The sequence below is a fragment of the Bos mutus genome, chromosome 3 (genome assembly GCF_027580195.1).
Source record: "Bos mutus isolate GX-2022 chromosome 3, NWIPB_WYAK_1.1, whole genome shotgun sequence".
Lineage (NCBI taxonomy): Eukaryota > Metazoa > Chordata > Mammalia > Artiodactyla > Bovidae > Bos > Bos mutus.
The window spans coordinates 20017044-20034121 of record NC_091619.1 but is presented as its reverse complement, the minus strand read 5'-3'; the positions used below and the strand labels follow the sequence as shown (position 1 = coordinate 20034121).

General features: G+C 50.9%; 1 protein-coding gene across 1 annotated transcript; it reads left to right on the top strand.

Moving 5' to 3' along the window:
* Window positions 1-28: 28 nt before the first annotated feature.
* Window positions 29-15655, top strand: UBQLN4 (ubiquilin 4). Its single transcript, XM_005898713.3, has 11 exons — window positions 29-194; window positions 1721-1872; window positions 2274-2491; window positions 3064-3326; window positions 5481-5639; window positions 9467-9692; window positions 10770-10909; window positions 11404-11487; window positions 11648-11763; window positions 11961-12147; window positions 13651-15655. Exons 1-11 carry the CDS (start codon window positions 87-89, stop codon window positions 13801-13803), a joined length of 1806 nt encoding a protein of 601 aa, XP_005898775.1. The 5' UTR covers window positions 29-86; the 3' UTR covers window positions 13804-15655.
* The last annotated feature ends 1423 nt before the right edge of the window (window positions 15656-17078 follow it).

The following is a 17078-nucleotide window of genomic DNA, read 5'->3' as shown; positions in this document are numbered from 1 at the left end:
CGGAGCCAAGCCCGGCCGGCCGGGCGGGCGGGGAGTAGGAGGAGGAGCCGGGGCGGGCTGGCGGGCGGCCGGGTGGCGGCGGTGGCATGGCGGAGCCGAGCGGGGCCGAGACGAGGCCCCCCATTCGGGTCACCGTCAAGACCCCCAAGGACAAGGAGGAAATTGTGATCTGCGACCGAGCCTCGGTCAAAGAGGTAGTAAGGGTGGCTGGGGTGGGGGTGAGCGCGGAGGAGGGGTCTGCGAAGAGGCGGGTGGCTCTGAGACTGTCGGGCGTGCGGGAGGGCCGGGGAGTGGAGGGCGGGAGCCCAGCAGGCACTCGGAGGAGCAGGAGGGTAGGGCAGGCGGGTAGGGGGCATCCTGCGAGGGCGATTTAGGGGAGCGTGGCGCGTGCTGGGGAAGGGAGGCCGGGGTTTGCCTTGTGGCCTGGGCTGGGGGCGTGGTGGAGAGTGGGAAGAGGACACCTTGCACTGGGCAGGGGGAAGGACCCTAGGTTTGAGGGGAGTGTTCGCCCCGGTTACTGGTCGGGATTCGAGGCGCAGAGGCAGAGTGGGGGCCGGGCCAGGTGCTGAGCCCGGAGAGTGGGCGGCGGGGCGCAGGTTGGGGGGAACTCTGGGCGCCTACTGTGCGACTCAGAGAACGCCCAGAATTCTGACGCCTGGTTGGTGGGGGGAGGATTTCCCTCTGCCTGGATCTTTCCTACTCTTTCAAATTAGAGTGAATACATTTGATTCTCATCCCCTCTGGGATTTACACAGTGTGCAGTAGGTGCTTAGTAAAATATGTTGAATGAGTGAATGAGGGAATATTGCCTGTGTTCACCACCTCCCTGTGGCTGCTCCAGAATTTCACAGAGGCGGGGCTTAAGATAGGCGTCTGATTGGAAGGGAGGGGTCTGGAAGCTGCCTTTGCTTAGCAAGTGCACCCTCTACTTAAGAGTGTGTGTTTGATTTGCTTGGGTTGATGGGGGGCGGGGACGGTGTGTGTGATAGGTTTGGGGAGTCTAACTCTCCCCAGCCAGCCTTTGTTGCCATCATTGCCCCTCCCCCTGACCTTATAAAATGACCACATTCCGTAATTTAAATAATTTTTGCCTGCAAAGCTGAATTTGAAATCAGCTCTAATTGAGAGCTCCCGCCACCCCGCAGCATACATTTGGTTAAGAGGAGCCTGGGCTTTGATGTCAAGACCTGAGTTCCAGTTTGCCCAGGGCAAGTTATCTAACTGCTCTAATCCTCAATTTTCTGGTCTCTGAAATGGAGATAATAATTAACATGTGTAGTTAGTGCTGTTATAAATAACTGGGACTTATTTGTTGTAGTTGTTACAAGAAAACTGGGAATAAAGAGAGGAAAGAGACTTGAAGTCTGAAGAGAGAAGGCTGAGGGGAAACAGGGTTGGGCCAAGGAGTTTCCATGAGAGAACTGCCCAGGTAGTACCCTCAGGGGGAACTTGGGACTGAAGAGGGAGTGGACAGAAGCAGGGCTTGGGAGGGTGAGAGACCCTGGAGTATTGCTGAGAGGAGCCTCTCACTGGTCCAGCTCCCTTGGTTAAGAAAGGAGCAGCTTAATTTCAGCTGGAGGGATGGAGTCAAGACTGCTGAAAGGACTTCCCACGACTAGAGGTGGGAGCAAGGGAATGCAGAAGCTTTGAAGGAGAGGCAGGGTCCCTGGTTGGTGGAGCCCAGGCAGCCTCCACAGTGACCTTTGCCTCTTGATCACAGTTTAAAGAGGAAATCTCCCGGAGATTTAAGGCACAGCAGGATCAGCTGGTCCTGATCTTCGCAGGCAAGATCCTCAAGGATGGGGACACACTGAACCAGCATGGGATCAAGGATGGGCTCACTGTTCATCTGGTCATCAAGACCCCTCAGAAGTAAGTTCAGGAGAGGAGCAGGTCCAGCTTCAGATTGGGCTTTCTTTGTTTCTCCCCATCTGACACTTTCTCACCCATTGTTCAAGCATATGTCTGTGGAAGGTCTGTGGAATGCCAAGACCCAGGAAGGTGGCTCTTCGATGGGCTGCCAGAAGGCCTTGTGATCGGACCTGCAGGGCTAGGGAACTTGACTTACCTCGCCTTAAATGACCTGGAGATAGAGGATACTGGCTCCTTTCTCCCTCTGCCCAATTTCCTGACTGCCCCCGGCATCACCCTGCCCCAGCCTCAGGGTTACCTCAGAGGTGGCTTGGTCTAGGGCTGTAGCTGCGCAGCACAGGTAGAAATCATGGTCTTCCCTTTTGTGTCCACTTCAATGAGGATTTTTCTTTCTTTCTCAGGGTTCAAGATCCAGCTACTGCCACTGCTTCTTCCCCTTCCACCCCAGACCCAGCCTCAGCCCCCTCCACCACCCCTGCTTCACCTGCCACGTCTGCCCAGCCCTCCACTTCTGGAAGTGCCACTTCAGATACAGGCAGTGGAAGCCGAAGGGGCAGTGGAGGGGGTACCTCCCCAGGGACTGGGGAGGGACCTCCCAGTGCCACTGCATCCATACTCTGTAAGCCTTTAGGGAGGAAGGCACCACACTGTTATAGTCTATAGAGTGGGAGAGAGGCCAAGAAGAGGGGAATGTTGATCCCTGCTCCTGATCTGATGGGGATTGGGGCCCCTGAACATAGGGTTCCAGACACTGGTGCTTGAGCCAAGTTGGGAGGAAACCAATCTGCAAGGGCTTCCCAGAAGAGGGGAGCATGGTGAAATATTAAGGGTGAAGGGAGAAATGGGGCTGGGGATGTGGAAAACCGAGGGTATTGGAGTTTGGGAAAAAGGTGGGCCCAACAGTATCCAGTTGGAGAATATTTATTTGCTCATTCAGGATGCCGTCACTGATTGCCCTCTCTGGGTTCAGTACCGTGCCTGCCTGTCAGCCTTGGCCATCAAAGAGGTCTCAGTCTAGTAGGCTCCCATCTCTTTGCCAGCAACAGATCAGGGCTGGGTCTGTGGAAATGATTGAGAAAGGGAGATGTGAGAAGCAGAGGGGGCCCATCCTGGTTCCTTCAGGTGATTTCAGTGGCTCTGGCCAGGTAGAAGAGTCTTGGGACAAACTGACCCTGCTCCCCTCCCGCACAGCTGGCTTTGGGGGCATCCTGGGCTTGGGCAGCCTGGGCTTGGGCTCTGCCAACTTCATGGAGCTGCAGCAGCAGATGCAGAGGCAGCTGATGTCCAATCCTGAGATGCTGTCGCAGATCATGGAGAACCCCCTGGTCCAGGACATGATGTCTAACCCCGACCTGATGCGCCACATGATCATGGCCAACCCCCAGATGCAGCAGCTGATGGAGCGGAACCCTGAGATCAGTCACATGCTCAACAACCCTGAGCTTATGAGGCAGGTGGGTCTGAGAGAAGGTTGGGGGGGCGTGGAGGACCCCGGGCACCCAGCTGTACCCTGTCTTACCTTTTCCTACCTTGTCCTACCTTGATATGTTCATTCATTCAACAGCCACGTTTTGGGCACTGGGGGTACAGTGATGAAAAGACATAGGCCTAGCTCTCTAGGAACTACTTCTTTTTTCTTTTATTTTTAGATTTGTTTTATTTATTTATTTGTTTTTGGCCGTGCTGGGTCTTTGTTGCCGCGTGGGCTTTCTCTAGTTGCTGCCAGTGGGGGCTGCTCTTTGTTGTGGTCTTCTCATTGCGGTGGCTTCTCTTGTTGCAGAGCACAGGCTCTAGGGCACACGGGCTTCAGTAGTTGTAGCTTGTGGGCTTGGTAGTTGCTGCTCTTGGGCTCTAGAGCTCAGGCTCAGTAATAGTGGTGCACAGGCTTAGTTGCTCCATGGCATGTGGGACATTCCCAGACCAGGGATCAAACCTGTGTCCTCTCCGTTGGCAGGTGGATTCTTAACCACTGGACCACCAGGGAAGCCCCCCAGGAACTTCTGGTCTCAAAGGGAAGTGGGACAAGTAAGAAGGCATTTATAGTACAGCGTGGATAGTACTATCATAGAGATGGTCACAGGATCCCTTAGGAGCACACAGAAGGGCTCCTGACCCTACCCTGGGGCTCAGAGGGGGCCATAAAGGAAGTGTTGCCCAAACAGAGACCCAAAAGAGGAAGAATGAACCAGAGGGAAAAAGAAGAGTATTCAGGGCTAAGGGAGAGCAAGCACAAAGGCCTGGGAATGAAAAGTAGGATTGGAGACCTTTGTGGCTGGGCAGGGCCAGGTGGATAAGGGAGGGTTAGGTGAGTGAGGAAGACCCAGGCAAGGGGGTCTGGTGTTGGTCTTCGGGAGCTCCGTCTTGTGGCCACCCACTAGGGGATGAGGGTAGATGATCTTAGCAGAACTGTGGACGCTAGTGCTGGACTCACCAGAAGGTAAGTCCCAGAAGGGCAAGACTTTGCAAATGTTTTGTTCACTGCCTAGAACAGTGCATAGTGTATAGCTACCACTGGTGTATAGTTACCACTCAATAAGTACTTAGTAAATGAATGACTTGTGGAATAAGAGATCAGAGGCTTATCATAGACATAAAAGTGTCTTAGAAGAAGCATGTATGGAGCAGATTTAGGAAGAAGGACAGGGAAAGCTTTCCAATGGATGAGAACAAGAAGCTGCTGTACTCACTGTCCCCTCGTTATTGAGAGTGAGACATTGGCTCCCAAGAGAAAGCCCTCATCCTATTTCTCAAGATTCAGTGAGGCCAAAGACCTGTAGTGAGATCCAAAAGGTGTTGGAAGCATCGTCCCAGCTTGAATCCTTTCCCCCCACCAATTTGTGGTCATTTATCAGAAGCCGTAATCTAGTCTTGGTCAGACAGACCAACCTGGCCTTGAACCCTGTCTCCACCGCTAACTGACTGTGGGTACTAGGCAGTGAGTCTCTGAGCCTATTTTCTTATCTGCTAAATAGGGACAGAAAAACATACTTGGGATAGTTATCATGGGGATTAAATGACTTGAATTCTGTAAATTACTTAGCTCAGTGCCTGTATGTAGTAACTGTTCAATAGATGTTAATTTTCTCTCTTGCTTTCTCCCTTTTCTCATGTACTTTCTTTCTTTTTTTAATATTTATTTAGTTTACTTACTTGGCTGTGCTGAGTCTTCATGCAGGATCTTTAGTTGTGGCATGTGGGATCTAGCTCCCTGACTAGAAATCAAACCCAGGGCCCCTGGAACTGGGAGCTCAGAGTCTTAGCCACGGGACCACAAGGGAAGCCCCTCTCATGTCCTTTCTTATTGAACTCCCTTGTGTTCCCTGATACTTCTGCAGATCCCCTGAACCTGAGAGAGGAAAGCTGCTGCCCTCACCCCATCTGGGATCATTATACCCCCAAAAGTCAACCAGAATACCCACAGAGAGGCAGGGTTGGAGCCAAGATGACAATAGAGAAAGGAAATCCAGTTCACCCTCCTCCCAGCCACTCTGGGTCAGTTCCTGGGCCCGGGACCCTAGTCCTGGTCCCCCTTTTCAAGGCCCAGTCTTTTTCAAGCTTGGTGACGCCCTGGTTCCAGAGTCATTCTCTCTCTTTTCCTTTTCCACCAGACAATGGAGCTTGCTCGAAATCCAGCCATGATGCAGGAGATGATGCGGAACCAGGACCGAGCTCTAAGCAACCTGGAGAGCATCCCTGGAGGGTACAATGCCCTCCGCCGCATGTACACAGACATCCAGGAGCCCATGTTCAGTGCTGCCAGGGAGCAGGTGGGGCCAGGGGCTGGGCTGTGGGAGGGCAGTCTGAACGCAGGAGCACCCAGCCCAGACCCAGGCAAGCCTGAGGTGCTATCTGCTCCTCTTTCCTTCCCTAGTGCCCTGAGGGTAGGCCTTGGCTTGAAGGTGGTTTTCACAGGGCACAGCCGGGGATGGTCCATCTCGGCATGGGACTGAAGCCCTGGGGCAGAAGACAGCAGGGGTCCCTAGGAAGTGGGGGCAGTGCAGTATCCAAGGGCTTTGACATTGTTCTGGCAGACTTCTTGCGCGGGCTCAAAGGTTGTGGGGCAGGCCTGAGGTCAAAGAGCCCACCCTTCCACAGTGTGTCTCAAGTGTGGTCCACAGATCACCTGCATCAGAAGCACCTGGGGTGCTTGTTAATCATGAGATTCCTGGTTCCCATCTTTGAGATACTTATTGAATCAATCTCTGGAATTAAGCGTTGGGAATATGTGCTTTCAAAAATGCTTTGTGAATTTTTTTCAAATATACAAAAAGTACAGCATTCTCTCATATTAAAGTTTAATTTACACTAAATACATTATGCATTTACCTGTTTCAAAACTCAGAAGTTACACAAAGTAAACAGAAGGATATTTAAAAAGAGTGGAAAGGTATCCAAGCTTAATAAAAGTATACAAAAGAGATCCTTCTATTTCCATCTCCCAGCCCTCTCTTTTCTATCCCGGAGTTAATGAATATTTTTAGTATTTTGTGTGTTTTCCTAGATATCTTTAACATTGGCAAATAAGATATTACACATGGAATTGCAGCCGTCACATGCCCCTCCCCCATCCTATGCCTCTCTTTCCCTCTCGGAGTCACTACCACCCTGAAGTCGGTGTTTGTCGTTTTGATTCTTTTATTACCTATGTATGTATCCATAAATAATCTGTGGCATCATTTTGCATATTTTTTCAACCTTATGGAAGTGATATGCTGTTTGTATAATTTTAGACTTGCTTTTTAAAAACATCTAGAAATGTTTCATTTGAAGAATAATATAGTTGCAGAAAGGTGCACATATCCTAAGTGTTTGGCTTGATGGATTTTCACAAACTGAACAGTCTGTCCCCACAACCAGCACCCAGGTAGGAGAGTGGGACCTCACAATACTTTCTCCTTGTGGAAAGGAAAAAGCACCATGTCCTGAGCAGTCCATGCCATCCCAGCAGATTTCTTGTTCATGGCATTGCTAGTGGTAGTGTTATTCGCTCAGTTGTGTCTGACTCTTTGTGACCCCATGGACTGTAACTTGCCAGGGTCCTCTGTCCATGGGATTCTCCAGGCAAGAATACTGGAGTGGGTTGCCATTCCCTTCTCCAGAGGATCTTCCAGACCCAGGGATCAAACCCAGGTCTCCTGTGCTGCAGGCAGATTAGTGTGCACCTTGCTGGCTCGGTTCCTATAATGATACCACGTTGTCTTAATTAAGCCTAGGCATCAGGTAGGGTGACTCTCCCCTCCCCACTGTACCTTATTCTTCACCGTCATCTTGATGATTATTGCCATTGCTCTTTCAAACTTTAGAAAGTGCTTATAGAAATTGAAAGAAAGTGCTTCTGAAGATTACCTGTGGGTTTTTAGTTTATTTTAGTTTTATTTTACTAAAGTATTTAATTTAAAATGTATATCAAAGTAATGCATGTACCTGGTTAAAAAAAAAAATCAAGTAGTTGAGCAAGGCTTAGACCAAGCCCTCAGCTAATTCTGATACACTTTAAGGTGTGGGAACCACTGGCTCAGCTAAAAGAACAGCGTTTGGCAACAGCAAGCCTGCGTCCAAACACCTGCCCCACCATTCTTCAGTGGTGTGGTTTTAAGCGAGTTGCTTCAGCCTCCCTGAGTTTTCTGCTGCCTCATTTTCAAAATGGAGACAATGTATTATAGCATTGTCCTCAATCATTTTGGTCTCTGGATCCCTTTATTTATTTATTAAAAAAAATTTTTTTTTTTGCCTTACTGCACAGCATGTGGGAGGGATCTAGTTCCCTCACCAAGGATCAAACCCGCACCCCTTGCAGTGGAAGCCTGGAGACCAAACTAGATTACTAGGGAATTCCACTCTGGACCCCTTTATATAGTTAGGACCCCAAGGAGGTTTTGTTTTTGTGGGTTAGGTCTATTGATATTCACTGAATCTGAAATTAAAACTGAGAATTTAAATAAATATTTATGAACTCATTTAAAAATAACAATAAACCCATTGCACATTAATATAACCAGCATGCTCTTTTAAAAAATAACTTTATCTCCCAAAACAAAACTTTAGAGGAAAGAATGGCCTTGTTTGACATTTTTGCAGATCTCAGATCAGATCTGCTTCTGTATTCAGTCCATTGCATTGTCACATGTTATGTAGCCTTTGGAAAACACCCCTGAATACTTATGAGAGAATGAGAGTGAAAAAGGCAAATAATGTCTTAGGGTTATAAAAATTGTTTTTAAACCTTGCAGAGGTCCTAGGACCACACTTTGAGAACTGGTGTATTAGAGGGATATTATAAGCATTAGAATGAATGGGTCAGGCACATAGTAGGTGCTCAATAAATGGCCGTTGTTATCACTTTTGGGAGTTCTGGCAAAGAGATTCAGGCCTTAGGGTGTACTGGGAAGAGCAAAGCAGGACCCAGAACTAGCTGGGGTTGGGTGCTAGGCAAGTTAGCAGAACAGGAAATCTGCAATGATGACAAAGACTGAAACTGTGGTACACGTTCCCTGGCCTGCAAACGCTATTATCTGAACAGGCATCTGGTAGGGCAAAGGAACCACAGCTCAGAGCAGGAGCTGGCCCCCTGTTTGAATAAACAGGAAAAGTAACTGGATATGAAACTCCCTGGTGCGGTGGGGCTGAGGCTGCTCAGGTACCTCCTGCATGGGTAAGGCCTGCCTGGGGACAGGAGAGGGAGGCTGAGCAAGGGGAAGAGGCCTGGGCTCCCTCAGCCATCACATGCCTCAGACAGAGCTCTTTCCTGGCTATCAGCGGGTCCAGAGGGAGGAGATTCAGATGCAGGCTCGGGTGTCCCCTTGGGCAGCCCATCATGTAGTGGGGTGCAGACCCTGAGACAATCCTGGGTAACATCCTAGGGGGCCTGATGCTAGGGGGTACTGTTTAGCTGAAGCAGCCAGTCTAAGAAGATGGGGGTGGGGAGGAGAAAGAAGAGATTACATGGAGGAAGCAACAGAGGACAAGACCTAGGGAAGGGTGCTCAGCCAGAGGCGTGCCCCTCTGAGGGGCTCCACGTGATGTTCCTGGATGGGCAGAATGCCACATGGGGGATCTGGAGGTGAGGAAGAAGGTTCAGCGGAGTTAGACTTGGACTGAGGTGGCTGGAAAAGGGAGAGCTGAAGGCAAATAGGGGTTGGAGTAGTCAGCTCCCATCAAGCCAATAGTTACGTATTGAGCACCTACTAGTGTCAGGGGCCAGGTGTGCAAAGGTCAATCTGACATTGTCTCTGCCCCTTAAGAGCTAAGGAAAACCAGTATCTCGCGGCACAGTAGGAAAGGTGTGTGTCAAGTACTATAGAGCACAGAGAAGACTAGAAACCAAATATTTAGAGCCACCAGGGGAGATGGGGATGTTTCCGGTGACCTGAGGGGTTCATTTATCCAGTCATTAGCATCAGCCAACTCCCACCTTGCAGGGTAAGGGTGAAGTCGGCCGTTGTGAGGCCAGAAATTGACATGAGGACCTCCACAGTTTTAGATCTCTCTCCCTTTCCTGGGGACCGGGAGGCTATTAGGTGAGAAGAAAGAAAGGGCCTAGCCCTTCTCCCTGATCTGTTTCAGTCCTTAACCCAAAACCTTTCCCTCCTCCCAGTTTGGCAACAACCCCTTCTCTTCCCTGGCCGGGAACTCCGACAGCTCATCCTCCCAGCCTCTGCGGACTGAGAATCGAGAGCCCCTCCCTAACCCCTGGAGCCCCTCGCCCCCCGCCTCCCAGGCCCCCGGGTCCGGTGGGGAGGGCGCCGGAGGATCAGGGGCCAGCCGGGTGCACCCAACGGTCTCCAATCCCTTTGGGATCAATGCGGCTAGCCTGGGGTCAGGTATGTCCTGGGGTGGGCGGAGCTGAGTGGGGTCACCAGGGCAGTCCCCTGCCCCAGGCCTGAAGGGGGTTCACACTGCTCCAGAGTACTGAAGACAGAGGTGAGACTGTATCAGAGCCGCAAACAGAGCTCTGTGGGCTGGAGTAGTGGCTTCAGCCCTCAGAGGGTGAGGCTTGGTTCTAGCCCTTTCCCAGTGTCCCCAAGAGCAACCTAAGTAAAGGCTCGTGAATAAACCAGGCCCCACTTTCTAAGCTCTTTCAACTCTGCTGGTATTATCCAGTGTCAATGGGTTAGACTGGGGATGAGGGTGTGTGAGAGGAATGAGGGACGGGTAGATGTGAGGCTGGGCGAGAGGGATATACAGAGCTGCCTTGTACAGAGTGTAGGTTATACGCTGTGCAACCCTGGGAGATGCCCCATTTATCAAGACTATGACTGTAATGGCCCTAGGGATGTCTGGTAGATGCCATGATTTCTCTGTACTCTGTGGAATATCTTGGTCGGGATAGTCCCTTCCCCTCTATATGCTTATTTCATAAATAAGGGACTTGAACCTGACCCATGGTTTCAGAATTATACTTCTGAGTCTTGAGGGATCTGGACCATTGCCAGGACGGGGGAAGACCGCATGGGAAAGGCTCCAGGCCTTCTGCCCCAGCTCCAACCAGACCGTTGACATACTTGGTTTCCTAGTGAGATTTGGTTTGAGGAAAGGGTCTCTGCTGCTAGGACAAGTTTGAAAACCATTGATCTGGGTCATCTTTAGTCAAATCCTTTCCAACTCTAACATTATCTGACCTGTGGCAGGAAGAGAGGGATAGGAATCAGACCCAGTTTGTAACCGGCTTGATCATAGCAGAGCAGATGGTGAGGGAGCCAGGCCAAAGCAGGGCAAGATGACCTCAGGGTCAAGAGAGACTTGGACCCACTCCCCGGGATGTGGGTGCCCACTTTACTGTTGCCTTTCTGAGTTTGGCAACCCCTCAGTGCCTGAAGTAAGGTAGATTGAAATCAGGCATCTGTTTTCCATTTGGACCCCTTTTCTCTTGTTTTGTTTTTTTTCCCTTCCTATCCTAGGGATGTTCAACAGCCCAGAAATGCAGGCCCTCCTCCAGCAGATCTCTGAGAACCCCCAGCTGATGCAGAACGTGATCTCAGCCCCCTACATGCGCAGCATGATGCAAACGCTTGCCCAGAACCCCGACTTTGCTGCTCAGGTATGGGACTGGCATGAGGGGGAGTGTGCTGGGGGCTGTGACTTGTGATGATCCAAATGCTCAAGAGCCAGACTGCCTGGGTTTCTGTATTGAGCTCTGCCACTTCCTAGCTGCATGAGCCAGGCAAGTTATTTATTCCCAGTTTCCTCATTGGTAAAATGGTAATAACAATAGTACCTGCCTTGGAGTTGTGAGGGTTAAGTGAGTTAATAACATAAAGTGCTTAGCACATGGCCTGGCACAGAGTAAGCCCTGTGTACTCAGAAATGTTCGCTATTATCATCCTCATCAGACTGGCTTCTGACTCTTGTCCTTGTCCAGAGTATAGTTCCAGTTCCTCTCACTGTCCCACCTAGGACTTCAGGATACTCTGAGATCCTTGGAAAAGCTGGCCCGGTTTCCTACAGTGGTGGGGTGCTGAGGGAGATGAGGCGGTGGGGGCATTGTGAGGGTGGGTAGGCCCAGGCCTCCCGCTGCTACCTTCACCCTGGCAGATGATGGTGAACGTGCCGCTCTTTGCGGGGAACCCCCAGCTGCAGGAGCAGCTCCGCCTGCAGCTCCCAGTCTTCCTGCAGCAGGTAAGTGAGGAGCCTAGATGGGTGGAGGTTGAGGGCCACCTGGGTAGACCCAGAGGCCCAGTGGGTGAAGCTTAAGGGAGGGGCCGTGCCTAGCTCTGGACTCAGGGTCTAGGCCGCCTCCCGTCTCCTGCCACCTCCTTTCCGTGTTGTTTCCCACCAGATGCAGAACCCAGAGTCACTCTCCATTCTCACCAATCCCCGAGCCATGCAGGCGCTGCTGCAGATCCAGCAGGGACTGCAGACCTTGCAGACCGAAGCCCCAGGGCTGGTACCCAGGTGAGGGGCGGGGGCAAGTGGGCAACAGGGATCTGGCTCCTCCTCCCCCTCAAGCCCTTTTCCTGCTGCTCTCAGCAGCCCTTGTGTCCCTGAGGATCTGTTTTCCTGTTCCTTCCAACTGCTTTTCCTGCTGGATCTCACATTCCCACCCTTTTCTCAGAGGCCGTCTCCCCCTTCTCGGTCTCTCCTGCCTGCAGCCTTGGCTCTTTTGGGATGGCCCGGCCCCCAGCATCCTCTGCAGGCAGCAACGCCGGGTCTGCGCCCGAGGCGCCCACCTCCTCGCCAGCCCTCCCAGTCACGTCATCTCCAGCAGGGGCCTCCAGCGCTCAGCAGCAGCTCATGCAACAGATGATCCAGCTTCTGGCTGGAAGCGGAAGTTCACAGGTACGCAGGGCAGCGGACTGGTGCTAGGACCCTGCGGTGCTAAGGGTGGCAGTCAAATGGAAACAGCAGGCTTTGGAGTCAGCCAGACCTGGCTTTAGTTCCTGGTCTGCTACTTTCTAGCCTTAGGTAAGTAACTGATCTTCCGTAAGTTTAGTTTCCACAGCTGTGACATGGAGATAGTAATAGCACTTACTGGGTCAGCTGAGTACTGGTCTATGTGCCTTGTATATTTGAGCTCACTTCCTTTACTCTTCACAGCAGCCTTCTTCTTACTCTTTCTGTGTTACAAAGGGGGGAAGCTAAATCCCAGAGAGGTTAGGTGGCTTTCTCAGAGTCACAGAGTGAGTAAGTAATGAAGCTGAAATTCAAACCGAGGCATACTGGCTCCGGAATTTACACTTTAACCACTGTTTTACTACTTCTACTGTATCAGAGGACTCTTGATAATTAAAGCAGCCTCTGGGACGTCCCTGGCAGTCCAGTGGTTTAAGACTCCACATTTCCACTGCAGGGGGCACGGGTTCTATCCCTGGTCAGGGAACTAAGATCCCACATGCTATGTGGTGCGGCCAAAACAAAAATAAAAATGAATAAAGCAGCCTCTGTCTGTGAGACTGGAGAGGAGGATTCTGGGAGGAGAGGTGACCAGAGCCCTGGGCTACAAAGTCTTAGGCCTGGGGCTTGGGGGCAGAGCAGGGGATTACCTCAGGGAAGCCCCTTAACCTTTTTCCGACCTCTGTGACCTCTGGGGAAAGCCTTTCAACAGAAATGGAAGTGTGCCCAGCTCTGTGCGAGGCACTGAGAGGGCTGGGTGAAGGGTTATCCAAGGCCCAGTCTAGCTGCGTCTGGAGCCCAGTGTGGGTGGATCATGCTGAAAACATCACAGAGTGGCAAAGGGTTCCTGTACTGCGGGTTGGGCGCTCTCATTGCTGGGCTCCTTCCAACCCTGAGTCTTCTGTTCGTGATCTAGGCTATGGCTTCCTGAACATCCCTGGGGGAAAACGTTTCCAGGAGATGTGTTTTGGAGTGTCAAAAATGAAAAGCCTCCTCTTTTGTAAATAACTGTGTTTGTTGATGGGTTAAACACAATTAAACAGGTTCGTGTTTTCCGGGGGCCCTTCTCTGACCTTTAATGTGATCGTGTGTGTGACAGTTGCCAGGAGCAGGTTTGGAGACGGTATTTACTGACCACAGAACATTTGGCTTTTGGACTGCCTGTTAACATCTCCAGAGTGCTGATGGAAAGCAGTTAGGAATATCGGCTGATCTAGACCTATTTGTTACTTTGAAATTTCAAGAAAGATGCACCCCCCCTCCTTATGATGGCACAGCTGTTTAGTGATCTGGGACGCCGGCTCCCCTGGCCTCTGTTTGCTGGTCATCGACCCCTGCCCCATTGGTTGATTCTGAGGAGGACTTCGTCTCTCCATCATAAACCCTCGGAATCAGCTAGGCCCTCTGGGGTTGATCCTGAGCCCACTTCACAAGGCTTGTCCCCTCCAGGTGCAGACGCCAGAAGTGAGATTTCAGCAGCAGCTGGAGCAGCTCAACTCCATGGGCTTCATCAATCATGAGGCCAACCTGCAGGCTCTCATCGCCACGGGAGGGGACATCAACGCAGCTATCGAGAGGCTCCTGGGCTCTCAGCTCTCCTAACCCCTCAGCCCGGGCCTCTTGCGTCTCCCCTCCCTTGATGCCCATGTTTGGCTCCTCTGTCAGCCTGGCCCTCTGCAGCTTGTCATCCCTTCTGCTCTTCTCCTTTGTTCTCTCCAGACAGCAGGGTGACTTTAGAGGGGTGGGCCCAGCCCTGCAGCTCTGAGAATTCCACTTTTACTTCACCTCTTGTAGAACCTTCTCTACTGGTCCTGCCTGCTTGAGCAGAGCTATTTAAACAGTTTTCAGTTTTTGCTGATCGGCCCCACCTCCTTACTCCACAACCATCTTTTGCAGCCTTCACACTTCTCAGTGGCAGTGCAGAGTTGAAGGAGGAACCCACTGTCTGCTTTATTAGAACAGGGTCTTCTGTCTCTACCACTAGGATTTTTCTTGTCTTATGATTACTTTTGGTAACTCTTCCTCCTCTCTTTCCCCTCATCCCCTCCCACCTCCAGCCTACCCAGCGCTAGACTTCCATCCTCTGAAGGAGGGGCAGGTGAAGCAGGCTGTGATTTTCCTCCTCACCCCATGTTCTGATCACTTTCAGGGGGTCTGTTGGGATTCCCAGTGGAAGGAAGATGCTTGTTCCCCCTGTCTGAAGGGAGACATGAGACGCGGCCCCCCTGGAGCAGGAGTTAACAAGCCCTGAAGTGAAGTTGCTCAGTCGTGTCCGACTCTTTGCGACCCCATGGACTGTAGCCTGCCAGGCTCCTCTGTCCATGGGATTCTCCAGGCAAGAATACTGGAGCGGGTTACCATTTCCTTTTCCAGGGGATCTTCCCGACCCAGGGATCAAACCCGGGTCTCCCGCATTGCAGGCAGACACTTTAACCTAAGCCCTGGACCAGCCCAATAAGGGGATGAGGGAATGAGACTTTCTGGAGGAAGGGAATGGGAGAAACAGCGTGAGCAGAGGACTTGGAAGTTGGAATTGACAGGGAATGGAAACACTAATAGTTCTTTTAGTCCACAGAGTCTAGGCTTTGGCCTGGCAAAGGAGATTTAGAGATGGTAATGAAATTTGAGTTGAAGAAAAGGGTTCAGAGAAGCTAAACAGTATGGCTCACAAGGGATTATATTGGCTCCATTTCCTCAAACACACATGCTTCTGTACATTCACACACATTTCCATGAACCCAGGACCTGCCCGCATCTCCAGGTACCAGTGATTTAAGCCCCGCTCAGAAGACATGAAGAGGACTGGGGTCTGTCTCAGCAGTGAGGGTGTGTGTGGGTGGGTGGGTGCATGCACGCACGCACATGTGCATGTGAGTTGAGTGGGAGGGTGGATACCTTATTGATTTCTGGTTTAGAGTTTTATCCCACCAGACAGAAGTAGGCGGAAGGGCCTGTCTAGGTCAGGAATATATACACCCTGGAGAGCTAGGTCCCCTAGGCCTCTGGATGCCTGGGTAGTGTGGGGACCCCTTCTGAAGCTGTCAGGGCTGTGACTGGCACCCTTGATTACCCCTTCTCTTATTGCTTTTGGGGAATAGTGGGGGAGGAGTCTTTCTAGAACCCCTGGCCGCTCCTGCCCTTGAGTTTTCACTGTTTCCCTCCAGGCCAGAAAGTTCTATTTGAGGAAGGGAAGGAGAGGGCAGCAATGATGCCTTTGATCTGGAATTGGACTTTACTCTAGTGGAGCATAGGGGAGGCTCAGATCACCTCCTCTCTCTGCTACTTAGCCCAGCTGCTTGGAGGACCCGTTACGGAGGCAAGAGGAACTGAATTTTCTCCCAAGTGGGAAAGGGTCCCAAGCAATCCAGAGAGGATGTCTGTGTGGCTTTCCCTCCCCACCTCCCCCAACTCCTACACTGGCCTTTGTAAATAAATGATATGGTCTTTGTTGTGAGGGTGTCTTGGTGTTTGTTTCCTGGGGTAGAGGAGGCTGGCTGAAGACACTTCTTGGTTTTAGAGGGCTTTTGTAAAGCCGTATCCAGACCAGTGGTTAAGAATCTGCCTTACAATGCAGAGGAAGTGGGTTCCATTCCTGGTTGGGGAACTAAGATCCCACATGTTGCAGGCAACTAAGCCCACATGCTCCACAACTACTGAAGCCTGCTCGTTCTAGAGCCAAAGCGCCACAGTGAAAGATCCCTGCATGACGCAAGGAAAGTCCCGTATGCTGCAACCAAGACCTAACACAACCAAATAAAATATTTAAAAGAAAGTGTTCAGAATCATTGAAGGTAAAGGGATAACTGATCATGCAGCTATCTGTAATCTGTGGTTTAGGAATGGAAAGGATTGTTCTCTTCCATTCCTCATTGCCAGACCATAAGTTATCAGGTCCCACCCCACCCACCACTCCCATAAGTCAGGGCTGGGAGAGGAATGTATGAAAAGTGCTAGGAATATGGCTAAGTCCTTGCTTCCATCCCCTGATCTCTTGGCAAGACTATCCTCTCCTTACCCCGGGTAAAAAGGTCAAAACAAACCCTTACATCCAGATTTTATGTAAGTGGAGTTTAGCAGTTATTAGCCTTAAGCTCTGAGGCTAAAATCTAGCTCTACAACTGCTGCTGCTGCTAAGTCTCTTCAGTTGTGTCTTACTCTGTGACCCTGTGGATGGTAGCCCACCAGGCTCCGCTGTCCATGGGCATTCTCCAGGCAAGGATACCGGAATGAGTTGCCATGCCCTCCTCCAGGGGATCTTCTCGACCCAGGGATCAAACCCACATCTCCATGTCTCCTGCCTTGGGAGGTGGATTCTTTACTGCTAGTACCAGCTGGAAATCCCTGCCCTACAACTAATCATTGTGAGTCTAAGGAAGTCTTCATATGTCTACAGTTTTATCTTTTGTATAGTGAGGTTATAGGCTAGAGTTCTGTGATATCTGCAATAAAGCGAGTGGGAAGTTCCACTTCTAATAATGGTAGGCTGGATGTTTCAGACCAACCCTCAGAAATTTTAAATATGAAAAGTATCAAAAATCAAAGGACTAACGAAGATTGACTGGGAATCCAGAGAGAAAAGAAGACTCCAGGGCTGCCTTTGCTCAGGGGGCTTTTCCAATTGGGAAAAGGCTTCTGAGAGGCTGTGCTATGCTTTTGAGGGCCTTGAAGGATGAGAGCTAGAGGAAGAAAAAAATCAGAATCTGGGATAGCTAAATATAGGGATGCTGGTAAAGATCCACCTAGACTAGGAACCCCTAAGGATGAATCAGAAGGAAACCAGTTGTATTCTGCCTCCTGGTGTGCCACCATTCTGGGTGGTCCAGAAACTCTCAAGTCTTGAACTTGGAGTAAGCTGATCCATATGTGTAGCATCTCCA

Bases quoted from the DNA above. Each gene is read 5' to 3' on its own strand.
- UBQLN4 (XM_005898713.3), top strand. From the start codon at position 87: ATGGCGGAGCCGAGCGGGGCCGAGACGAGGCCCCCCATTCGGGTCACC. The intron at 1,873-2,273 runs GTAAGTTCAGGA...TTTCTTTCTCAG, and splicing joins GTCATCAAGACCCCTCAGAA to GGTTCAAGATCCAGCTACTG. The intron at 10,910-11,403 runs GTATGGGACTGG...TCACCCTGGCAG, and splicing joins ACCCCGACTTTGCTGCTCAG to ATGATGGTGAACGTGCCGCT.